Source organism: Poeciliopsis prolifica, unplaced genomic scaffold, assembly GCF_027474105.1.
Source record: "Poeciliopsis prolifica strain line A6 unplaced genomic scaffold, Auburn_PproV2 SCAFFOLD029, whole genome shotgun sequence".
Classification (NCBI taxonomy): domain Eukaryota; kingdom Metazoa; phylum Chordata; class Actinopteri; order Cyprinodontiformes; family Poeciliidae; genus Poeciliopsis; species Poeciliopsis prolifica.
In genome coordinates, this window is record NW_026562404.1 from 6852094 (window position 1) to 6879100 (window position 27007).

The 27007-nt window shown below is 37.9% G+C and overlaps 2 protein-coding genes across 2 annotated transcripts; both read left to right on the forward strand.

Moving 5' to 3' along the window:
- Positions 1-4054: 4054 nt before the first annotated feature.
- bgnb (biglycan b) lies at positions 4055-13022 on the forward strand. The gene is made up of 7 exons (XM_055049732.1): positions 4055-4310; positions 8532-8644; positions 9178-9391; positions 9531-9641; positions 9871-9964; positions 12115-12253; positions 12360-13022. Exons 1-7 carry the CDS (start codon positions 4061-4063, stop codon positions 12555-12557), a joined length of 1119 nt encoding a protein of 372 aa, XP_054905707.1. The 5' UTR covers positions 4055-4060; the 3' UTR covers positions 12558-13022.
- Positions 13023-15758: 2736 nt separating this feature from the next.
- b4galt3 (UDP-Gal:betaGlcNAc beta 1,4- galactosyltransferase, polypeptide 3) lies at positions 15759-26359 on the forward strand. Its single transcript, XM_055049858.1, has 7 exons — positions 15759-16012; positions 18734-19293; positions 19400-19635; positions 20646-20836; positions 20913-21035; positions 21803-21907; positions 22560-26359. Exons 2-7 carry the CDS (start codon positions 19011-19013, stop codon positions 22906-22908), a joined length of 1287 nt encoding a protein of 428 aa, XP_054905833.1. The 5' UTR covers positions 15759-16012; positions 18734-19010; the 3' UTR covers positions 22909-26359.
- Positions 26360-27007: the final 648 nt, after the last annotated feature.

Genomic DNA, 27007 nt, shown 5'->3' on the forward strand with positions numbered 1-27007 from the left:
GCATTGGTGTACCAATAAGTGTCTAATATTTCATGCTCAGTCAGCACTGAGATCAGCTTAAGCAACCATGTGATTTTAATCAGCACTCAGTGTTGACGTGGCATCTGCTAATACAGCAACTATTAGCTGCCAGCTGGCACTTGGTAAACCCCCCCTGCTCCCCTGGCTCACCTTAACTTGTCTGTAAAGACAGCATTTACTGTGAGGAAAGATGAAATAAAGGAGTGTTGTATGTGTTGACCAGAACTGTGGAGGATTGAGGCATGTCCACCTTTGGGGATTTCTAGCAGCGCCAATGAGTAGTTAGGACCTGTCCAGACCACAGAGACAACACTTTTTATAGAATTAATGATTTTGAATTGACCTCACTTAAATGTTACTCTTCCTGAAATGTAAATGATTAAGCTCACTAAAGAAACTTAGACGACTTAACTGCTGAATTATGTTTTAGCTGCTGTGTGCAGCTAAAGCAAAAGGTTTCCAGTTTCTCTTGGCTGGCAGGACTGCATCAAGGAGTTTCAGTCAGGAGGAGAAAGATGTACCTTCCATTTACTGATTCATCATTACTTTGGGAAGCTTTATATCAATATAAGACAGGAGAATCTTGTCAACTTCAACGCATACCTATCTAGTTCCAGATAGATTTACATGTTACAGGGTTTATTATGTACTTTTCAGGTGAATATACAGCTAACATGTATGTTCTAGAATTTAGAAAGAGTATATTCCTGAACTTTCTAGGAGCTCACTAATTTTTTTTTACCTGACATGTTTCCAGAACTTCCAAGGTCATTTCTGGATCATACTATGTGCTCTCTCGGTTTTCTGTAAGGAATTGCTGGGTACTCTCCTTTAATATTCATGGAACTTTATGATTACAGTCTTGAAACTCATGAGGTACTTCTCTGCAAATTCAAGGTCTCTTTCTTGAGCTTACCAGTCATTTTACTTGGATTTTCGTTGAGCTTACTGGTAACTTTCCTGGGCATTAGTGGTAACCTTGCAATAATTTCTTGGGTTCTTTCAGGAGTCAGGCTGCATTACAAAGTTGGTCTTAAAAAGATACTTAGACAGTAGGTGTCCTGTCGTGCTATTTTTTAAAGCCCATTTTGGTACTTTTCCTGGACTACTTAAAGGAACCAAGATTTATTAGAAGGAGACAATTTCAAACTGTTTGCTGAAGTACAAATACTTTTTATCCACTAATTTCCAGTATAGTACTTTATGTATTCTGGAAAGTAACCTTCAAGTACTTGTAAAGTGCTTGAGTGCTTCAGAAAGTAACTTTCAATTTCCAGGAAAGAACAGATGGTATTTTGCAGCACTAACCTTTTGTCTTTGGCCATGTAGAGTAGCAATAAGACAGTTGATATATAACTCCCACTTTCTGTTTGTGTCTCTCATTGCCCAACTTTATTTTTTTGTCCTTTTTCATTCTTCTGTCTAACCCTATGCCCTTCCCTCTAAACTCACATACACACTCTTCACAGCCCCACACATTATGCATGCATAGGCGGCTATGCATGCATCCATCCATTAAACCGTCCGTGGCTGTTGGGTGGAAGGAAAGCTGAAGCAACAACAATTAAAATCTCTGCCTTTGGTTTGTTTTCATCGGTGCCGGATGTTTGACAGCTTGCAGCTTAACTGAAGGGAGAGATGAAGAATTTATGTGCACAAACAGTAGAGCCAGATAAAAGTGGTTATTAGAGCAGCTTGATTGTGGGATGTAGTTTAGTCTTATCGTCATGTTGTGTTTATAGCAGCTCTATACGTCAGAAGAGCTGATGAGAGACTGTACTGGCTCACATCTGCTTGTTTCCCTCAATCACACCCTACCCTTCTATAACTCTTTGTCTGCTACTGTAGCCCTGTAAAGCTAGATAAAAACTGCCCCACAAGTTGGAGTGCTGGTGTCACAATGCAAAGAATAAACGGCTAAAATTGTCAATCTATAAATAAGTCTGGTGTACAACCTCGCTCTTTTGTGCGTCTTTGTATGTTGCATGTCATTATGCGATGTTGACTCTATACGCTCTCTCTGTGTCCTCTTGGCTGCATTCTTCTGGTTAAGCCAAGGCCAGTGGTGTTTTCTTTCTTTTTCACAAAATGGTATAATTTGGCAGCTATTTTTATTACAAAGACCAGTCTGCAGTGAGCCATTTATTCATGCTTTCAGCCCAGGTTCACATCATGCACGGGTTCTTTGTTTCATTGCCTTGAATTCTCCCAAATAGTAGCAAGTATTTCTTTGAATTGAGTTAAAACCCCTTTATGTGCAGAGAGGGTTACATGAACAGCTTTAAACTACAATCCAACATACAGTAAATGTATAAACATCTTTGGATAAAATATATGGGGAATTGACTTTAAGCATGTTTAGAACGGGATACTAAACACTTAGATGTATTTATAGTAAAATGAGGCACAATAAACCATTACAACAATAAAAAGGCACATTTAGAAGTAAATTACCCAAATTCCTCTTACATCTTTCTTCTTTGTCATCCATCTTTCAATCATTTTTGACTCTGACAATACGATAACCTCCATCTTAAACTCCTGTAGCTTGAATTAGATATCATGTTATATAAGAAAGAGATTCCTCAACAAACATACTGTTTGTGCCCCACATATTTACAAGACTTTCCAGCCTACACACAAGAAACAACAGACAAGGTCAGAGGAGGAACTGGCATGACAATGTTAGAGATTATAGGCTTTCAGGTCATCCATGCGTCTCGTGTGGGAGCTGGTTTTACTTAACTGGATTAGCCCTAAGGTTCAAAGTTCCTGCTGTCCAAATCAACTGACCAAGTAAAATTTGGTTCATCCATGAACTATTTTTTTGTCTGCATTTACAGGTTGAGTTCACCTGTTGGTTTGTCAAGTCACTGCAGAAAAGTCCAAGAAAGCGAACAAACAGACACAAACATGTTAAAAGTCCTGGCGACCTTGACTAGTGTGTAGCAAGTGTGTGTGTGTGCACACAACTCTGACATCATGGAGACTGTGTTTCACAATATCCAGACACTTCCTCGCAAGTGAATGGCCTGCTTTGTTGCAAAGCCTGATTTAAAGGAATAAACCTTTCCATCATTTTAGGTAATACGTTCTTTGTTATCTGATTGGACAGTGAGCAAACGACTCACTTTGCCGGGAACATTGGAGGGCAGTAGACGGATTGTGAAAATTTGGTTTGGTAGGAGACATTTTCCCTCAATGACCCTCACTGGGTCATTTTCTGGAAAGTGGGACAGGGAGAATGAGTGCATTTCTCCTCTTCAGCCTCCAGCCTGAGTCTGCCTGTGAGGTGTGGTGTAAACAGTAGGGCCCTTGTAATTAAGGATAAGTAGACCATTTCATAATATCCTTTGACCACTTCATTGACTCCACGTCAGTGACAGGATTTCCCAGTTGGGAGGTTCAAAACATCGGAAATGAGGCACTGTCTCTATGCTACATTGAATGCATCACCCCTATATTTCAAATAAATTTACAGTCCTCTGCACCTGTAGAAGGAGGTCAAGAAAAAAACAATTTTTAGTTTGAGAACATTTGCAGCAGTTAATTTAACCTTTTCCAGAACGATGCACCATGATAGAACATATGCATCACTTTCCCTCATTTTCAATTCATTTGAACTGTTTTTTTACCAAAGATTTTCCAAGCAAAATTAAGCTTTATCATCACTGGTTTTAAAGTGTGAATGAAAAGTGTTGCATGCAAAGTAATACAAAGGTTACAGAACATTTGTTGTTTACAGTCAAAAAAAAAAAAAAACAAACAAAAAAAAAACTTAGAATATATAGAATAAATCATCACAATGAACATAAATCAAGGTTTCAAACAATCACCTGTGTGTGATTCATCTGGATAATGTTTTCATTTCGTGATACAATTCCTAAAATTAGTGTAATTCTAATTTAATGAATAGGTCTTCATTTGACACAATCAAAGTTTTGAGAATAAAAAGCATTCCGTGTGCCTGCGTTCATATTCAGTGAAACTCACACTGCTCTCCCATTTCTCTATGTTTTCCCAGGTGTCTTCATCTAAGATGTTGCCACATTGCTCCCTTTTGTTATTGTTGTGTGCAGCCCAGCTGCTCTCTAGCTCCTCCGCTTTGCCCTTTGAACAGAGGGGCTTTTGGGACTTTGCCCTGGACAGCCTGGAGAACGGCGGGATGATGTCGATGGTGAGGGATCAGGAGGAAGGCTCAGCCACGGAGGAGATCCTCACTCCCGATGTTCCCATGTGTCCGTTTGGATGCCACTGCCAGCTTCGGGTCGTCCAGTGCTCGGACCTTGGTTAGTGAGAGTGCACGATTAACCAAGTAGGCAAACAGAACAAGAAGCCTGAAAACGTTGAAAGTCGGACACATGAGGGCACTACTTTACTGGCTGAGGAGCACACAGTAATCTAGTTTTACAAACTCATAAATTGGGTCAAAAAGAGGCAGTTTCTCCTTCCTGGTTATGCTGTTATGTTTTTACTGGGAAAACATTTCCTTTAGGGATTATGTGTTCCAGTTTTTTTTTATTTTTTTTATGTAGATGCTCAGTGGGAGATGACAGTGAAGAGAAAAAATGTAATAAAAAAAGCCTGGATCAACAACATCAGGGGTGGTGGAGAAAAATGAATTATTTTTGTACTAAAAACAGGATATCTGTCATTTCCTTACTGACTTTGGAGAAAGGATTTTGTTTTGTTTGTCAGACCACATACTAATTATTTGATTAAATCCAAGATAGAGGGAACATGGATTTAAAGATGAAGGGCAGGATACAAAATGATGAAAAGTTTAGCATCAGAAAGGCTTCCAGATCTAAATGAAGGATCTTCTACTGTTGTGATTTCCCTTCTGGTATACTCTTGTTTGGTCAAACAAGATGAAATCTTAGTATATACTACTTTTATGCAAATAAATTACACTCAATTACATCAAAAGATTTATTATGTGCAGCAGTTGCTTTAGGATTCTGTTTATATGTCAGCATACTGAGAATATTCAAAGTGCAAGCAGTTCTCCCTTTGTGGGAGCATTCAGTCCTCTAGCCGTCCTATAAATAAAAAAGTGTCTCCATGATATTTCTGCCATTAAGCTCCAATAAGAGATCTGTCTTTAGACAGGATGGTTTTGTTGAATCATCATTTTAAAAGCGCGGTATATTTACTGTCCTCAGTTTTTTCTGCATTGGGTAAATGTGGAAGCGTATAATTTCTGAGATGTCAAGTGCTTATTTAGAACAGATGTATTTTGGTGGTGGCGTCTGTCTCCTCTCAGCCTGCATCCCGGCATGATGTTGAGAATTTGTGTTGGTGAGAGACTGGGGGGTTTAGTGGGTGAAAGGGTTGTCAGTTTGTGTTTAAGCTTTGGGATTTGTGGCTGATATGGGTGAAGAGTTGTGGTGTTGGGGTTTGAAGTTTAAAGGATTCACTTGATTAGGGTCTTGGTGATTTTTTTTTTGTGATGCAAGCATGCAAAATAAATTTGGAGGGTTATGTGAAAACGGCTGAACAAAATGAGCTGTATGTTAGCAAGCCATTTTATTCAGATGCAAGATTTTTGTTTTTCACCTTGATGGAAGTTTGTTAGAAGACACATTATCAACACAAAAACAAGTTGGAAATACTCACAGATGTTTTAATTGTACTTGGCAATTGAAAGAAAAATATCTGGAAGTCACTGGTTTAAAATAGTAATGCATAATCCAAAAAAGTTGCAAAGAAATGTTATTGGTTCCTGCCAACTGATTCAGTCTTGCATTCAACATATTGATGTGTTTAAGAGAACTAACAATTAAGCCCAAAACAAATAAAACACCTGGCAAAGTTCGGTTTTTAAGTTTAATCTTTTAATTTGACTGACTTTTCTTCTGACGTGGATATAATATAGATGTTTTGGAGGGATGGGAAGGAGGACTTAGAGACTTGTAGCTCCTCAACAAACATAACTTGGTAAAATCCAATGGAAACACGCACAAGATTGCCAGCGCTTTTAAAAAGCATTTGATTGCTGCAATGCCAATGAAGATTTTTCCTTTCATAGATTGTTGAGAAATGAATGCATGTTTCATCTAAATTGATATTTCATTACATTGTTTTAAGATCTTTTGAGAAAATGTCTCCTTTTTGCTTGGGAAACCAAATTCTTGTTTGAATGAAAATAACTAACTGTAAACCTACCAGGAGTTTGAATAAATTTGGGTATAACTGTTAATTGGCATTTGTCTTTTACACCAAAAGGAATAATTAACTAACTTTATTATAACATAATCCATGAAAGAGAAAGACCTTTATCTTACCCTTAAAGTCTGCGTTTTATTTGAAGAGCCAACAAAATCACATTTTTTTTTTCTCTGTGATTCACAAAAAAATGACACTTTTAATGAGCAATCTGCCTTTGGAACAATATGCTCGATTACATTTTTGAAGATTGCTTATTCTGAAAGAGTAGGTAGATTCTTGTTCATGACTGGTTTAGTTCTGCTGGTCAAATTACTATTGATTGATACTTCAGTCTGACTTTTCAAAGGTCATATAATGTTTACTTCTGAAGTTTAAATTCCAGTGTGTTGCCGATGTTAGCTTAAACAAGGTTGGTTATTGAGTAAATCTGAATTCTACATTTGAGTACCATAATCAAACATCAAATTTTTAAAAATCATCTTTTTTTTCCAAAAATATTAAGTATTTTTGTGACTGCATGCATTACATTTCGTAGACTCACCAGTGGCAAAAACTGAATAATTTCCTGGATGAAGCCACTGCAGCAGGTCTTTGAGTGGGTGTGGTAATTACCAGAGGAAGCTGCAGAGGGTTTGTTCCTGTGTGGTGTCATTCAGGGTGTGGCACAGTACAGCCTAAGCCATATATCTAAAGTTAACTGTAGTTGGACAACACTGGGCATAGTCTTGTGGGTCAGATGTGGTTGGTGGCTGGTTGAGTCCCATCGGGACAGCTGGCACGCTCTCACCAGTCGGTCTAGTTGCATCATGGTCTGGTCCAGATGAGGTTTTGACAGGGTTGAGATGTGCTTACACATCCTCAGACCACATGTGATACATGTGTCCACGTGGCTCTGTGGCTCATCTCTATGATTACTGGTTATGCTGTGCAATGAGTCATTTTTTTTTTTCAGAAATAAAGCAGGTGTATTGGATTTTCTTTTTACTCTTTTCATCTTTTTGAATTGGGGTTGCCTAATGTAATTATGAGCATTCAGTATCATAGCTGCAATAGAGAGTAGTCAGGGTGATGAAGGTTATGAAGCCCTTGAAGAAGCTATGTGGAATCAAGTTCAACTCACGACATTATAATTTAACTATAGTCATTCAAAATGTTAAAACCCAAAATCTTAGTGGGAGTTATTCATCACTTTTGCGTTACAATAGGATCTGCTTTCAAAGTCTCAGTCAAAAAGTCTTGTAATGTATAACTGAGGACACTGAGAGAGGGGAGCAGCATGGTGTCAACAATTACAAGCCATTAAAAATTATATATATATATATATATATATATTATATATATATATATATATATATATATATATATATATATATATATATATATATACAGAGAGAGAGAGAGAGAGAGAGAGAGAGAGAGAGAGAGAGACAGAGAGAGAGAGAGAGAGAGAGAGAGAGAGAGAGAGAGAGAGAGAGAGAGAGAGAGAGAGAGAGAGAAAAGCTAGAATTGCTGGGCCAGGGTTACTTTCTATGGAAAAGATAAACAGGGAGATCTCACATAATAAATCTTCCTGTTTACAACTAATCTTCAGGTAATGGCATATTGATAAGCACCAACTAAGTATGTCTTATGTAGAAAGAAAAATAGGGGCAGGATACAAAAGAAAATGGAACAATAGGTGTGAATGATGCAAAAAGGAAGTGTAGAAAAGTAAAGTAGTCTGTAACTCTAATAGCAGCTTTAGCTTTATGAAAAAGAAAATTAACCTCCCTCCATAATATGTCCCCTAGGAAGTGCAACTGGTTTTGGGACCAAAATGACAAAATGAAGACACTTGTTCTTAACATCACAATGCTTCACTTCTTGCACATTAACACGTGCAGCTTGTTTTTTCTTTTTATGTGTTCATTTCACACCCGTACTTTTTTACTTGTGTGCCTTAGTTTATGGCGTTTCTGTCCCATCCTTTGTGACTTATGTCAAATGGAAACCAGATGGAAAACATCTGGTTTCCTCATGTGGCATTAGGAAAGTTCATGTTTCTGTGAGACTGTGTTTGTGAGTCTGTCCCCTTGCTACTGTAGTTGTCTACTTGTGACCTCCACGTATGAGTCAATGTCAACCATTTTATTAAAAGAGCACAAAAGTAGTCATTTAAGATTATGTGAGGGTGTGATTTGTGCAACTATTTATTTTTTTAAACTGTGTGTTTGTGTGAAATATCCTTTGAGGTTTTCTTTTGGAAACAAACTGGTTTTTTGGGTGTTGGTTGACTCTCACCTTGGGAAGCATTTAATGGAGAATGACTCTCTTCTCATTTTTGTTGGTCTTGTTTTTAGGTTTGACAGAGGTGCCCAGGAATATTCCTCCAGACACCAAGTTTCTGGACTTGCAGAACAACCGTATCACTGAGCTAAAAGAAAATGACTTCAAAGGCCTGACTAACTTATATGTAAGTCGGGATTTATTCATAATGTTTTGCTCCTTATTGACCTCTTGAAGTTTTGCAGCTTCAGCTTTTATTGGCTTTATTTCTGTCAAAGTTCGTCTTGATCCTCATGGTCTTTGGGATTTAGAAGTTTATTTCCCCTCTGTTTCTCACCGAGTTCACAGAAAATCTTAACTGTATTAAAACGTGACCAATTTGGAGCATGGAGGACTTCTAAGCAAAAAGGCTTTACTCAAGACTGACCCGCATTCAAGATCTCTAACCAAAAAAAATATTAAATCTGGCAGTTTATGAACTTCCTGAGTAAAGCAAATGCTTTCTCACTGCATTTGTGCATTTGCTTTAGCCTTACCAGATTATACCTTGCACACATCACTATAGAGGAAGCAGAGGCTAAATAAATGAACTTTTGTGCACTCTGCATTCAACTTTATGTTTTTCTACATTCACTTTCTTAAAAAGAATCCTAATGAAGGTCTTATCTGTATAAAATACAGAGCTTTTGACTTTGTGTTTTCATTGGTTGTTATTTTTAGGCACTCTCTGTGAGGAATAACAAGATTTCCAAAGTCCATCCAAAAACTTTTGCCCCTTTGAAGCACATGCAGAAGCTCTACTTTTCAAAGAATCTGCTGGCCGCCATTCCCAAAAACCTGCCTGCCTCTCTGGTTGAGCTGAGGATTCATGAGAACCGCATCAAGAAGGTGGCAGCTGGATCCTTCTCAGGACTGGGCAACATGCACTGCATAGGTTAGAAATGCCGATGACTTCAACAATCCCGGCTATACTCTGTGGTACTCGCCGCAGTATGTGTGGAACCACCACGGACTTGGTAAATTAAAGGGAGAAAAGTTTATTTCATAGCTTTAATATTGACTTTATCTTGCAGAAATGGGAGCAAATCCTATCCAGAACAGTGGTTTTGAGCCTGGAGCCTTTAAAGGCCTGAAATTAAATTATCTGCGTATATCAGAGGCCAAGCTAACTGGGGTGCCTAAAGGTAAGACGTCATATATTTCGATGGAAGTCTAAGAAATTTAGAAACAAAAGTTCATGGACTATTTAAAGGATTGGCTCTGGTTTTTGCCCTAAAGTTGTTTTACCTCTCCAAAAACCTTCAACCTTGTTTGATTTTACTTATTTTTTGGATGCATTAACCTTTCAGATTTTAGATAGTTTTATTTTACTTTCATGTTGTGCAACTCAAATGTTTGGGGTTTGGCCTTTAGATCTTCCAGATAGTCTTCATGAGCTTCATCTTGACCACAATCAGATCCAGGCTGTGGAACTGGAGGACCTGAGCCGCTACAAAAACCTTCACAGGTATTTTTCACCCCTACGCACCAAACTGTTTTAACTGTTTCTGACCTACTTCTGAAAACCAGCCACAAGCCACAATATTAACTTTTCAAATCTTAGCAAGAGTTCTTGACTGAAATAACTGGGACATGGTTTGATTGCAACTAATCAAATTGCATTAATTGTGATTAATTAATTACACAGATTTTAAACATGCTAAACATTTTAACACAATTTGTCTCATTTTATTTTTTCAAACAGAGGTTAAAACTGGAACCTTTGCATTCACATGTTTATATAGGCACCAGCACCTCCCAACCCCACCAGGGACAAGGTTATTAGAAAATGAATGTATGGATGGAAGATACTATAAAAGCCTAAAATACCATACCAACCAGAACATGCAGCCACCACGATGTTTCCAACACTAATGTCAGCGTCCACAGTCCATATTTTCAAAGTATTTTTTTCAACAGAATTTATGAGAATGATCAGGAATCCCATTGTGTCTCCTTGTCACTTAGCATGCCCTTCTTTCAACAGTGCTTTTTCCGAAAATAAAAACACACAATTCTTTGTGCAAAGTACTTCGTCATCTGTGACAAACTTTGATGGGATGAGGGGAAATATTACACATAAGCAGCATATTGGTTTTCTTGGGTAGGTCTGTCATTTTAATTTTTACAGTAATATGATGCTGCAGGTGGGTTTAAAGCTCCATAATTCATGTAAAGGTGGATGATGCTAAAATTGTAGGTTGCAAAAACTTGAGACTGATGTGAAACCGCCCCACACATATGTCCAGAGCTACAGTTAGAGTATTTAAAACCAATCATAATTACGTCTTTGAATGGTCAAAACCTATTATGTATTTTTTGGAAGTCCTTTCCATCAGATATGAATAAAATTTTGAAAAGAATAACAGGCAGACATTTCAGACTCCAAATGTGCAGAGTCTGGAAGAGGCTTTCAGTTGCAATTGCAGCAGAAGGAGGTTCTACAAAGCAGCAGTGGCTTATTATTAGCTTTGATGTCAACTGCACTGTTATATCCTCATTTGTATGTTGAGTGTGTGACAAATGCGTAAACACTAAGATACAAAATCAATTAATCTGGGGCTGGAAACAAATGTGTGTAATTCTTTTTAGATTTTTTATTTTCTAAAAAAAAAAAATAATAAATCAAAAATGAAGACCACAGATTATTTTCCCTCCAATTTCCAAGTATGCATTGCAAATCACTGTAGAGTTCACAGTAAGTGTCATAAAAAAATACTATCATCATGACTGGGGCTGTGTTCATTAAATCCTAAGCCTTCAAAACAAACACAATTGCCTCACATTAACCTTCAAAGAGGAGCACTAATAAAGATAAGGAAGACTCAACATGCTAATTAAATCTAAACCATGATCTACAGCTTCTTTGATGCTCCTCCCTTTGACTGAAATGCTTCCAGTATGACGGGACGGGAATCATTTAGCTAAACAAACTGAACAACACAAGTAACAGTATGTGATTCTCCTCGCAGTATGGAAGCCATTAGTGGTTGGTGTAATCTTTATAACTGGGAGCTCCGAGTTGAGATGGATTTCAGGGCGTGGGAATAACTAAATAGTTGTTTTATAAGAATTAGTGGAGACTTTATACTTTGAAATGTATTGTGTGCCCTCAACCACAGTAGAGGCATTTTTAATATGTTCCAATGAACTATCTAATAATGCAAAATTGTTTGCTATGTCATTTTAATCTTTCCTATTTTCATGTCCCTATTTAAATAGTTTGTCTCGGCAGTTTTTTGCATAATCGATGTTAAAAAAAAGGCTCCTATTAAATACCTTTAGAAACTTTTTTTACATAATAAATATTGCAAAACTTAAAAGCACAAATGCTAATAATAGATCTGCTTCTCTAAAATACGGAGTCTCTATTTTAATAATTAACCCGTGTGCTTAATGGCAGTTAAATGTCAGAAGGTCCCATGTGAAACACACAAATTCAAATTGGTTTTAAATTTCTTTTCTGAAGAAAAGAATTGAACTACTGCGTTATAGATGGCCACTTCTATGTCCAACGAAGGGGAAGCACTTTTCTGCTTTAATGACACTCAGGCAGTGAAGAGTGGAATTTGTTATAAGAGGAACTTAAAACTTTTTTTCTCTTCTTTCATTTTCCAGATTGGGTCTTGGCTTTAACCATATCCGCAATATAGAGAATGGCAGCCTTTCATTTTTGCCCATGCTGAGGGAGCTGCATCTGGACAACAACCGGCTCACACGCGTTCCCCAAGGCCTTCCAAACATGAAGTACCTACAGGTTAGCCTGAATAATTTTTTGTTTTTAACAGATTTAAAAAAAAAAAATGTTTAAAAATTTTAAAACACTGGCCTGTTCTAACTTATTGTCTTGCCCTGTTTTAAAGGTGGTGTACCTCCACTCCAACAACATCAGTCAGGTGGGCGTGGACGACTTCTGCCCCCGAGGGTTCGGGATGAAGAGGACATACTATAATGGCATCAGCCTGTTTGAAAACCCTGTGAACTACTGGGAGGTGCAGCCGGCAACATTTCGCTGCGTGAACGACCGGTTTGCCATTCAGTTCGGAAATTACAAAAAATAAAATCAAGGGAAATGCTTGGCAACACAAAGGATGAGGCTGAAGTGTTGAGGAAAAAAACAAATAGAAGAAACATAATATAAATAATGTCTAAAGAAAAAAACAAAAAAAAAAAACACTTGAGATGTCACGAAAGGAATCTATGTCTGAGATTATTGAGTTTAGAATTGTTACTTTTGTGGTGAAATCGAGTAATGGAGGAGATGGGTAATAAACATATGGAGTAGACAGCAAAGTGAAATACATAATCCCAGAACTTGAAGTAGGTGGAGTGCAGAATTTATGCAGAACTGCAACCGGCTTTGCATTTTCAGCTTGCAGTTTTGAACCTATTTCACGTCTAAGTCAGCGTGAAGAGTGCTGAAACCTTGTGAAACATTTCAGTGCATCAATCTTCACAATAGTTGTTATTGTGACTGAGGTTCTATTATCTTCTTTGGTGAGGAATATAAGTAAAACATTGAAAAAGCGTGCATTTTTGAATGTTTATATATATATATATATATATATATATATATATATATATATATATATATATATATATATAATATATATATATATATATATATATATATAGATATATATATATCTATATATATATATATCTATATATATATATATATATATATATATATATATATATATATCTATATATATATATATATATATATATATATATATAAAAGGTGCTCCATGTCCTCTGTGTGCTGATTTGTAAAAAAAACACAAACGAACAACAAAACCAGAATTTGCCCCCATCGCAGTTAATTCACTGATTTAATGTATTTTGGTCATAACCTCTGTGATTCTGACATATGAAGTTAGAGAGTCAGAGTAGTTTTACTCCATCTCAAAGAAACAGAGATAAAAAAATATATATATTTATAATTAGAAGGGAAATCTTTTTAAAGCACCTTACTGAAATATTTTATACAGATTTCTTACTGAATTCATTCTGTGCCTTTTATTAAATATAATCAGGGTCTATCCCACACTCAATAAATACATCCGCTTGCTTTAAGACAATGAAGGTAGTGTGTTCACAAAGTGCAAGAAACAGTAGTAATGATAAAGCATTGTTTTGCACAGATTTTCTTATACGCTTTATTTGCTTCAGGGTACAGTATGGAGGAGTGGGGGGTTGGGGCAGCGGGTGGAGGGTTTGGGGGGGAGTGGGCGGTGAGGTAGCATGTTTACAATGGTACCCCTATGTGCAACTACTTTAGCTATGAGTATTATGTCCTGTCTCTTTTCTGTAATCTGACAACCTACTGCTGCATGTGAATAAAGACATTTTTATCCTGCTGCATTCAGCGAGCAAACCCCCCAACAAACTGGTGGCCCTGGGTTGAATGGTGAGTCTGGAATAAAGAAGAAAGTAAAAAAAAGAAAAAGGAAAATACATCATGAATGAAATCAAACTTTGTAAAGTTCAATATTAAATATTAAGAAAAATGCTCCACATTTGAACACAGATGTGTAATATAGCTGCATTTTATGGTCTCTGGATATTCATTGGATACAGTCTTGACTTCTGAGGGCTGAATGCTATTTGAACGTTCTCACCAAACCACTGTGCACAATTGTGAACTGAATGAATAATAAAATGCTGAATTTAATTTAAGAAAAGGTTTACTTTATAGATTGTAGATTGCTCCTCCTTACTAAAATATTTGAAATAAAATCTCATGCAACCATGTTCTCAGAAGTCACCTAATTAGAGTCGACCTGTTATGTGAAGGCCTCAGAGGTTTGTGAAAGAACAAACAGTGTACCACAAGTATACAGAAATTTGAAGCATTTTCCACAGCTTTGATTATAAAAGCTACATATAATCCAATATTACGGCACAACCACAAAGCCTAGAACAGTGTTTCTTAATTCTGGTCCTCAGGCCCCCCTGCTCTGCATGTTTTAGACATGCCTCTATTCCAGAAAAGCTAATCCAATGATTGCATGACCTGTTCTGCAGCCATCAAGAACTGCAGATGGCTGTTCAGCAGTTCTTGATGCTGAACAGCATCAAGAACAGAAACAAGATATACCTTGTTTCTGTTAATCAACCACAGATTCAATCAGGGTGTGTGGCAGAAGGGGAACACCTAAAACATGCAAGGCAGGGGGGCCTGAGGACTAGAATCGAGAAATACTGGCCCAGCAGGACATAAACATCAACCTATGCTGACAGATCAGAGTTGTATCTGTCAGGGTCCTGCGTTGTTGAGTTGTTTCAGGGTTTGAAGCATTTATAATGTTTTTATTTCTGATTTCTTATTTTGATTAGATACGCCTTGTTTCTGTGTCACTTTAGTTAATCCGTTCTTAGTGATTCTAGTTAATTATGTTTATTTATTCCCTGTGTCTACTCATATACTACTCTTAGATACTTTTTTGTAATTCCCGTTGTGTACTCTCCCTCGCCCCTGTGCCATTTTTTGTGTCCCCTCAGAAATGCAATCTGCTACTCAATTAGCCTGGACTATTGTTCCAGTATTCACACTCCCAGTATTTAATCACCTCTCTCTCTTTCCTTTTTACTGATTTCTGCTGTTTAGTCCTGTTACTTCCCCGTTTCTGTTCTGCTCTGCCTCCCTGCGTTTCCATGTTTTTTTTCTTTTTGTTTTGTTTTTTGTAAGTTTGTTTTATTTTTTGGACTCTTTATTAAAGAAAAAAGTTTTCATCATACTCACCCAGACTCCAGCTTGCACTTTGGTCCTTCATTCACCCACAAATTATCACAGTACCAATACTCAAAGAGGCAGCCAAGAGGTCTGCGGTAACTCTGGAGGAGCTGCAGGGATGCAAACATCAGACACAATTTGTTAACATGACAAGTAATATATGTTTAATTCACTAATCTAGTCCTAGTCATTGAAGAAAAGTGAGCTCAAGATAATTTCTATCTATCTATCTATCTATCTATCTATCTATCTATCTATCTATCTATCTATCTATCTATCTATCTATCTATCTATCTATCTATCTATCTATCTATCTATCTATCTATCTATCTATCTATCTATCTATCTATCTATCTATCTATCTATCTATCTATCTATCTATCTATCTATCTATCTATCTATCTATCTATCTATCTATCTATCTATCTATCTATCTATCTAGCTCAGTGCGTCACCCTTTCATATTTAAATGTGGCGCTCAGTGCGTCACCGCGGTGCGCCTGAGCTCCATCAGACGCGTTAAGTTGAGGCAGAGGAGAGGGACGCTCGCCTGCACTGACAAGTGGACGGATGCGCGGTGATGCCCTTGCAAATGAAAGCGTCAGCAGCGGCCTCTGAACAGCAAAGGGCGAGATTTCGCCTCGGTGGAGAGACAAGGGGAAAGACGAGGGAGCTGCGCTTGTGAGCATAAAATCGGGGAGTCTGGCAGCGTGCTTGATGGCGGCGGCCTGCGGAGGAAGCCGGGGGTTGGATTTGACATGTCGCAGAGATGTACTGGTGAGTCCGCTGGAGCTGCAGAACATGGATGAATCCTGGATCGGTGTAACTAGTAATTTCAGGGAGGGTTATGGTGAGCTACTGGCGACCTAATATGGGGCTGCTGACTGAGAATGATCCTCACTGGCGTAGTTTGTCTACACAGGTTTAAGTATGAATGTCCACAAAGGCCAAGCGACCGATGCAAGTGGAGTAATCACCTGGATGCCTTACATATCCATTTTACTTTCAAAACATTTCAACATGAACCCAGTTTAACAAGCCATGATATGGCATTTTATTGTTTGCACTGACAGGGAGTCAGTCAACTGGACACACACGCCATGGAAATGTTTCAGCTGAAAATAATCCTTTCTATGTAAAGATCCAAATATGGCATTCGTTTGAAGCTGCTTTTTTATCAGCCAGCTTATTTTAGCTCCCAGACTTCACACAGACAGAAATGAGCTGCAGCACTACCTGTATCTTACTCCAAAAGTATTCATGCCTACTAATCACCACAAGTTCAACATGTTCAGCATTATTTATAACCCAAAATGGAGTATGATTGTGAGGTGGATGGGAAATTATGCATTTTAATTTATTTACAAATAACAACCTGGACGTTGGGTCATACAAAGAACTTATTAATTACAACACCTCTAATTAAGATCTTCCCAGCAGAAATGTTTAGAGTCATTTCTGCGGGAAGGTAAATCTCTGGCATAGACTTTTTCACCATCTAAACATGTTTCCTTAGTTATAGCTGAGCAACTTCCCTGTCCTCTCTGAAGAAAAGGTCTAAAACTGTTTAGCTTTAGCCTTTGACCAGGTCATCTTCTTTTATGTATACTGTACACCCAGCACGATTAAATGAGACTATCTTATGGCCATTCATCTTTAAAGAGTCGATTTATAGAGTGCATGACTAATATAGCCCGTCTAGAAATTCTTCCATCTAGCTACGGGTTTCTGTGGCTTCTACCAAAATACTGTGTCTCATATCAATGTCTCTAATTAGTGCTACTTTTGCCTTTAATGATTGTTTGAATGATACTCTGTGAGATGGTCAAGTCTTGGGATATTGTTTCATTACCTAATCCTACTTGAGCAAAACTTTTGTCCAATCTGCTTTAATCTTTGGTCTTCTCTGCAGTTCTTTTACAAACCTCTGGGGCCTCCTCTCATTGGGTGGCTCTTTGCCTTATATTTCACATTAATTCACTGCTTTGTGATGGCCTATCACTACCACTTTCTGGAAGCAGAATTTTAGTTATCAATATTGGCTCCATTGCAGAAGACACAGCTAATCCTGCAATTACCTATGTCTGAACCGGTTGATAATCAGCCCTCAATGTAAAAAAAAAAAAAAAAAAAAGGCTTTTAAAGTGAAAATGTTTCCCCAAAAAATGGAAATGTAAACAACACAATGCCAGCTGAAACAGAGCCTGCAATCAAAGAATCACTCATGTGAGACAACATGGATTGTTTGGGAAGATAAAGAATCAGCAGGTATCAAGCTTCATGTTTATGTTTGTGGTTGTTGTTCATTGACAGCACTTCTGGTTTCACAGTTCGTGGGCAATATTTTCCACTCCTTTCTCCCAGTATTTCGACGGTGTTGTGAAAAAGTACTCTGACTTTTCCTTATCCTCTGTGCTTTAAGAGTCATTGTTGAAACATGCTTTAATCTCCCTGACAGTGTACACAAACATAAGCCTTTTATTGAAATATCACATTTAGACTCATCCTTTTGACAATTATCTGATTTTATTGAACCTTCGTCAGACATTAAATTGTACTTGGTCTTGAATACATCTTCCGAGCATCAGAGGGTTTTTTGAATCTTTCTAAAGTAAGTCAACTACTTGGAACAGTTTCTGGACAGTTGATCCAGACTCTGCAGTTGGATGAGCTCACAGCATTTGCTGCCAGTTGAAGAGTTTGCATCTGTCACACAGAGCTGACAATCAAAAAGAGCTTGCAGAAAAATTGGGCCTATTTCTGCAGGATAGGGTAAAGTGTGGCCAACATAGTAACATTGAGTGAAGACTACTGAGCAGCACTGACGCAGAATTATTTGGCAGCTACCTTTGAAGTTAATACAGTCCTATCAGGTTTTTTTCCACTTCTTTGTTTTGTTTTTTATGAAAGGTGCCTAAAAGCCCTGAAAGTTAGTGAGAGCTCCTTTTTGAGGTGTGATTTCTCTTCTTTGAAAACAAGTTTGCTATATGAAAACCAGAAAGTGTTTTTATAATAACTTGACACTTTTAACTTGTTGAATTACAACAGAAAAGGACACTATATTGACATATTTCCAACACTGAACCTTGACTACAGAATACTGGCTACAGAAATTTGACAAATTCTATAAAACTCTAAAATTCTAAAACTGCATCAAGTGTCTGACAGTCTGCGGGTTTAATTTCCCTACAGCCAGTGTCTATAGTGTCAAGGAGGGATATCTTGTTGTAGGGCTGGTGATTATGGATTTTTAACCTCCATACTACAGCATGAATAAAAAGGGCTACCATTTTTGGTTCAAATAGCAAAGCTACAAGCTTGTTCCAAGTGATCACAAATGTGTTAATGTTTACATCAACCTGATCTCTCTCTGCCTTTGGTACCAGATGGAGCTAGATATACTTACTATATTGAGAGTATTGAGAATTTTGAAAATGTGATTTACAAAATAGACCAATCCATATTAGCTGATGGCCTTTTTTTGTTATTTTCTTACAGTGTTATCTGTAGCCAGAAGGTGATGGCAGTGCCGGCAGAGCTTCACCTCTACCTCTACCCCTTCCACCTGATCGATGTCTGCTTCCTGCACAAAGACATCATTTAAAATCTGGACTGCCTTCGTTCCTTCCTCTCCTTCTGTCTCTCCTCACTCATTTCATATCACTCCCTCCGCCCTCTCCATCCAGCTGCTTTTTGCCTTTCCCTCGGTCTCTCCTCTCGCCATAACATCTACCTCCTCAACCTGGAACTTCTCTGCAAAGTCTTCTTCTTTGTGATGGCTTGCTTTGGACGCTCTCTGGACTCACCGTGCACACTAGCCTTGTTGGTAGGCTTTCAGTTTGCCTTTGTGCTCTATTTCTCCCTTGGCGGCTTTAGAGGTCTGGTGTCTGTTCTGGTGCACACCACAGAACCAGAATTTGATTACTCTCGACCTCATGACGTTTACACCAACCTCAGTCTCCTTGGGGTACCACCGCCCCCTCCTCGGAACTCTGGCACTGGGCTTCCTGCTTCAGGGCAACCGCTGAAAGACTGCCCGATTCCTTCCCCTCTGTTGGGTGAGAGAGAGAAGTGTTAAATAAAATCTGGTAGCCATAGAACATGGTGACATAGTGAAAGATGTTGCTTAATTCCCCCTCCCCCACCCCTTTCTCTGTTCTCCAGTTGGACCAGTGTCTGTCCATCTTTCCTCCCCTATGTCTCTGGAGGACATCCGACAGAGGAACCCTTTAGTGTTACCTGGTGGACGGTACCGGCCTCCGGACTGCGAACCCCACCACCACACAGCAATAGTGGTGCCGTTCCGAAATCGCATAAGCCACCTACGCTCTCTTCTGTACCACCTGCACCCTTTCCTGCAAAGACAGCAGATACACTACAGCATCTACATTGTACAACAGGTCAAGTGATGTGTTTTCATCTGTTTTTGGGTATCTTGCTATTTAAGGATAATATGTATGTAGCTGTGGAAAGTTTACATTTTCTCTCCCCTTGAGGAAAACCAATATGCATGAAAAATGCATAATGCTTCATTGAAATCAACAACAAAGTTTGACATTTTTGACAAAACGACAAATACAAGTGTCTTTCAAGTCAAATTAAAAACTAATTTCTACAAGATAATAGCAAGATAATAGCAAAATAAAAATAATGGCACTTGCTGCAGCTGTACTAATGACAAAGAAACAAGCTAACAGTACAGGAAACTGTTTATCCACCATCATTGGTAGCCATGTTTACTAGCCTGCACATTCACTGCAGGCACTGCTGTGGAGGAAGAGCTGCACCATGCAGCAAGGAGAAGAGTGTGTGCAGTGTGTGGACGAGCGAGATTGATAGTGCAAAGACCATCCGTCTGACTCTAATTGATTATTTCTAAACAATAGCGATGTATTTCTGCAGATGGCAGCAGGACCACAGGGGGAAGGCAGAGTAGCTAAATTTTTTTTCAGCAGATTATTCATCTGTCAATATATAGTGACAGATTAAGAAATATGTTAAAAAACATATTTTTTATTAAAGTTATTTACTGCAGCTTTGAAGGTTGTTATGAAGACTCAAGATGCGCCTCTGCTTCACCTTTTGTTTTTCCGTTGTCATCTTTGACACACTTCAGTGACTTTTGTGACTTTGGCTGAGATCAGTGACTTTATAATAGTCATTCCTGAATTAACATAGTCAACATGTGTCTGTCTTACCCATTCTAAAGATTAATTAAGAGAAATGAGCCACAATGTCATGAATATTCATAACACAACAAAGTATATCAAATCAAGACATGCTGATCAACTTACAAAAATAAATATTAAGCAGTTAAAGAAAGTTATTTCTCCTTCTTCTTCTTATTCTTCTTATTCTTATTTGTTCCTCCAATTTTAAGATTTTACTCTGATTTTGTTTTTGGCGTCAGTGGGGGAATGGCACCTTTAACCGAGCCAAGCTGCTGAATGTAGGCGTGCGGGAGGCTCTCAAAGATGAGGACTGGAGCTGCATTTTCCTTCACGATGTCGACCTGCTGCCAGAGAACGACCACAACACTTACACCTGCCACAAGCAGTTTCCCACACACCTGTCGGTGGCCATGGACAAGTTTAGATACAGGTAGAAGAGCATTGTGAATGAGTGTGTGAACTTCATTGTCACATTGCAATGACTCAGTGGTATGTGACCCTCTTAGGCTGCCGTACCCACAGTATTTCGGTGGTGTATCTGCGGTGACCCCAGATCAGTATATGAAGATGAATGGCTTCCCAAACCAATACTGGGGTTGGGGGGGAGAGGATGATGACATCGCTGCCAGGTGAAGCTCACTGTTGAAGCAAACGGCGCATGTTTGCATAAGGAGTTGTGAGTTCAGGCTAAGAATAGAGAATTCATAAGCATTTCTGTCCTTATTTTGCATTTCATTTTTGCTTTCCTTTACTCAGTCATATTTTTTTGTTGATTTTCACCATTTATTTCACTGCGGCATATTTATACTTTTTCTTGTGTGTACTAACATCATTTTTCATCTTCACGTCTTTTCATTGCTGCCACTTTTCTTTGTGTCACTTGGAGTGTTCTCAGTGGGTATGTTTGCATGGACTAGATCTGCTTGGGGTAATTTAGAGTTTACAATAAGTATTTATTTGTTCTGTTTCTTTCATAGGATCCCCCATCTCCACTCTCTTGCTTCTTTTATCTTTGCTGTGTGTCATAGCAAGCAATGAATGCAAGGCAGACTCCCCCAATTCGTATCTCCCAAAAAATTATGCAATATTTTGAGCTTAATTAGAAAAGCACTCTAATTTATGTGTATTTAAAACTGGTAAAATATTACCAGTTGGTTATATTTCAGCTGACTTCAATAACTGGAGTTGTATGCAAGCAAGAGATGGATAAAGGGATTACCGATACAACTGTTTCCAAACATATTTTTTTGTTAGCTTTATTTTTTCCGTTTTTAGGAGAAGAAAAATTTAGCTTTGTCATTGGACGTCATATTAGTTATGCTGTAATATGTTTTCCTTCAATTTTATGACTGAATCTGTTGTCACTGTTTGCTCCTGTTATTTGCTGCCAATCCAGAGTGCGGTTGTCTGGTATGAAGATTGTGCGCCCTCCAGTGGCCATTGGCCATTACAAGATGATCAAGCATAAAGGAGACAAAGGCAATGAGCAAAATCCACGCAGGTACTTAACAGATAAAACTGGCACACAATTTATACATATTGTTTATATACATTGAACCTTATTTTCAAAGAATGTAATAATAAAAGCAGTTGTTTGTTTAATAAGAATGAAAATAATAAACTGTCTTTAATAACGATACATTCCGATGAAATACATTGTCGTAGAGCCAGAGAGCCACAATCCTTTCAGTTGAATTTCTCATCAAAGCTTTGTGACCTTTTGTGAGAAAAGGACAAGTTAAAAAGATTTTTTTTTTACAAAAAACAAACAAACAAAGAGTTGTGTGACAGATCTGCAGTAAAAACTTTGTCAGTAATCATTTCAGAACCATGACTTTTTGTGAGTGTTACATTTTGGAATATTGACTGGACAGAGAAAACACAAATTGTGGGCTGAGAGGAAACAGTGTGGTTGCTGAAAATGCTAAACGGATCATTATGCGTATTTTTAAAAGCGACAAACAAACTTCAGGGTTAAGGTTACATTTTATAACAGTCAAAGCAGAAAACGTATGAAGTATGAAATTGCAAACAACAAAAAAAGAAGGAAGTCTCGCTGAAGAAAACATGAACATGATTGCCAGGAAAAGTTGTTAAAACTAGATTCAGAAACCACAGAGTACAAAAACCCGAGGTGCTGTGTGTCATTCTAGATTCGACCTCCTGAAAAAGACCAGACTCAACTGGCACTCTGACGGCCTCAACTCTTTGACTTATGAGCTGCTTTCCAAGGAGTTGGAGCCGCTCTACACCAACCTGACCGTCAACATTGGAGAGGACCCACGGTTGACCCAGGGTAAACCTCACGGTGCTGTGAAAGCAACGCCTGTCCATTCACATAGCTCCAGCAAGGACAAAGGATCGGATAAACAAGTGAAAAGTCTAGAAGAAGCAGTGGCAAAAAATAGCACTTTGGCCAAGCCGTCTGGCCAAAAGACAGGACTCATCCTGTCAAAGACAGCAAATCAAACTACACAGGAAAAGAGAGGAGTGATGAAATAAGAGGTAATATTAAGTAATAATCTTGCACTTGTAGCATAAAGTGGTCATCATTTTTGATCTTCAACAAAATGATGGAAGCCAGCATTGATTTGCTGTATTGAGGGTAGTTAAGCACTGGATCACAAACACACAGCCTGTTTCATTTACAGATGTGGATGCAGGGCTACTGAAGCCGTTTCGTTGGGTTATGGTCTGCTGAATGTGGTGCTGACTGTATTGACTGTCAAATAAACCTCTGAGACCAGAAGTAGAAAGATTAAAAAAAAAAACAAAAGAAGAAAATCTCAATTGCATCTTTGTAAAGATCCAAAACGCTAGCTGAAAACGAGACGCCGACATCTGTAGATCTCTACAGACTGGAACTGCAAGTTGCAGGCAACACACCTGCAGAGCGGCATCTTCAATCAATCTGCACCTCTGATTCCCTCCTACTAGAAAAAAAACTACAAAAAAAAAAAACTGCTGTCTGTCCACCTCGCTTCACGGAGGGGTTTGTGTTTCTGTGCCTTCTCTCTTTTATGCGCATTTTATAGACTGATAGGAATGCTTTTAGGGGCTAAGCTAGCATAGGTTTGGCTTCTCCTGCCAGTTGGGAGGATAAAGCTGATTCTGGACCAGAACAAGGCCCTTGTTCAAGGACTGCTGTTTTTATATATTTGCTTGCATTGATGAATCACTGACCAACTCCATAGTTCTTGAAATATCCTAGAGTTTATATTTATATATCCATATATAGAGAGACATCTTTATTTGTGTACTCCTTTAGTTTAATGTCCTTCTTTGCAGTCTGGTGCCTCTCTCTCTATGAAGTTTAGTTTAGAGACAATCAAATTTTATGGGAGTGTAAGCTGTATTCAAACCCATAACGAAAATGACGTGGCATGATAATTGTTGTGTCTAGTTTGACTATATTCTTGATACGCAGATAGATTTGTGCTTCTGATATTACTTTTTTTTGTTTATTTAAATTGTTTCTTTTTAGATTAGTCAAGTGTGAGATTAAGGAGAAAACTCACAGACGGTGACATAAGGCACACAAGAAAAATGTCAAGCTAGTGTTCTAGTATCTATAGTGGTTATGGTGACAACAAAGCACTGTGCGTAGATATAGCTACGAACAAATGTTTGCCTTTTTCTGTCTGTCTTTATTTGCTATGGTGAAGCTTTAGTGACTTAAGCAAGAGGAAAATGTTTCTAATCCAAAATCATTTTTCTTTATGTCAAGCTCGAGGTTTGTTTGATCAGGAGATGCATGCAGGTTATCATCCACTTGTAAAAGCTAGCAGCAGCTATATTTTGTTGTAAAATATCAGCCATTCTGAATGTACTTTTTAGTGTTCATTTTGGTTTATGTTTTGTAAGGAGAGTTTAGTTCCAGTGCCTTGCTGAAGTATCGATACACCTGAAACCTTTTTTCACATTTTGACACATTGTGACCATCAACTTCAGGGTATTGGGATTTTATGTCAGAGAGACACAATCACAGTGCATAGGTGTAAAGAGGAAGAAAATAGTTATTTTATTATTTTGCAAAATGAAAGGAACATCTGTAGTCAAAACTTCATAGATGAACCTGTTGTTGCTATATCAGCTCCCAGTCTTTTGCAGAAATTCAGATTGGATGGACATTGTCGGTGAACATTGATTTTGAGTTCTTGAAAATAAGAATCTTAATTGAATTTAACTCTGAACTTTGACTGGTCCATCCTAGCACATTTCAGATTCTTTGACTACCTTGTTTGCTACTACTAACGTTAGCAAGTTCAGTACTTGCTAACGTACTCCAGCTTCCTTCGATGCACATCGTAAGTGTATGTTTAGTATGTAAGATGCCAAAGCTCACACAAAATGGTGTGGAAACTTTTATAAGGAGAGAAAAGAAAAAAAAATCAAGTTGATGTTTATTTATCTATGTCCTCATTGCAATACTGAACGGCCATATGACAATTACATCTTTTTATAATATTGTTCACCTTGATTATGTAGACAATGTTTTATAACGTTTATATGCCATATTCCCCAACAAACATCTGATACCTTCACAAACTAGCTACATTTATGCAAAAGCTGGATTAAACTCAGATTGACATTTTCACTTAATGGGTGTCAGCGTAAGGATGGCTGGACAAATGGTGGCACACTTCTCACATGTATATTGCCATAAAAAACACAAAAAAACCTCCCCATTTCTCAACTATGCACTGCTTTGTGTTGGTTTGTAAGATGAAATGAATTGAGGTGTCTGACTGAAATGTGACAAAATATGAAACGGTTCAACTTGTATGGGTGCTTTTGCATGGCTCTTTACCTTAATGGACTTAAATCTTATCACTTGTTGGCAATATGATTTCTTGCTGCTATCTCAATCTGTAAAAGTGAATCTAGCGTCAAATGAAGTACTGTATCTGCTGGTGTGGGATTTTGTTATCGTACTAACAGGTGACGAATGAGTTAGTCTGAACTGAATGTATTCCATTTCTTAAACTATTTATTGTCACTGATGGCACTAAACATGTTGACTTCGAAGGTGAACCTAGAAAGTGTTTTCCACAGCAGATTAGATAGATGTCCCTTTTTACAGCTGTCACCTTTCTCTGCATTTATTTTGTTAACTGTGTGCCTCATAAAATCATTGAAAAAGCCCCATAATGACTGAGGGACGGGACGTGCACTGCACAGTGAGACGTGAGCACCCTCATGTGGCGCAGACTGGCGAGAAATACCAGATGCTGAATGAAACTGCAGCGTTGTGACGAGAATGTTAATCATCAACGTTTGCCATTCACAGGCTTTGAGCCAATCAAATCCCTGCATTTCCCTGACAGGTTTTTTTTTTATATATATTTTTTTTATTCACGCAGTATCACATGACTTTCCCGTCAGCTTAAAGGAGAAGAGCCTCAGAATTGTACTCACCAGTGGAATCATAAACTACATGGTGGAAAGAGTTTTATGAATGGATACTATTTTAAAGAAACAATCCATGCTAAATATGAAGTATTGTAATAAAATATAGATTCAAGAGACAAATCGGATTAATTAAAGACAAGAATTTATGCCATACTACTGTTTAATGAATGAAGGATGATCTTTAAGTAATTAAATACCTTGGGAAAAATGTTTTATTATACATAATCATATTAACGTGAAAGCTTTTAAAGAAATATAATCCCAGCAAATTAATCAGCAAACTGTGTGCTTAATGTGAGATTGTTATATATTTATTGAATACATTAGTTTTTATAAGGAATTTTTCAAAAGCATTGGACTCATATAATACAGAAATTTATGCATGATCATTAAGATGAATTGGAATTTTTTTTTAATTTTATTACGCTTTTTGATCATTCAATTTATGTGTTTTTATGAAGGATAAAAAAGAACGGCTGACTATATAGTTGAGTTATTCATGCGTTCATTAAAAAAGAACACTTATTACACGAACACTGGGGATGGTCTTAAATTATTTAATCTTTTTTTTAGGTTGCCTTATTTACTGACCATATCTTGAAGAGAACAAATGTCATTTTTTGTGCGTTTGTGCGATGTTATAGCTGAAAAGGCAACAGGATAAAGAAAAATGTGTGGGCTTCGTTGTGACAGAAAGCTAATAAACTAACCAGTAAAACACAATCAAAAGACACGTCTCCCTTCATTCCTCTTTTGTTAATATTCACAGACCAACCTAAATGTGAAACATTAACAGCATAACAAAAATGCACGACGGCTTAGGCCGATCCAATTCCTAAAATACACGGAGCATCTTAGTGAATGTGGCTTAGCATTCAGCTGAAACGCTGCAGAGATCAGATGTTCATACCAGTCTGATAGATTAGCAATCATGCAGCAGGAGAACCACATGCTCCAGAGCGATTCAACTGCACAGACCTGTTACATCACACTGTGTATTGCTGGCCTCGATGTTCCATGTGGGCATAAAGAGCTGGATTAAAAACTTGGATATGAGCTCTTCCCTATAAATAGATAGTACAACCCCCCAACCCCCCTCCAGCTCTGTGTGTTCGATCTGTTTCATAATCTAAAATGCTGCATGACTCACCGAGAGAGGGCAAAACTTACGAAATGGGCAAACCGATAC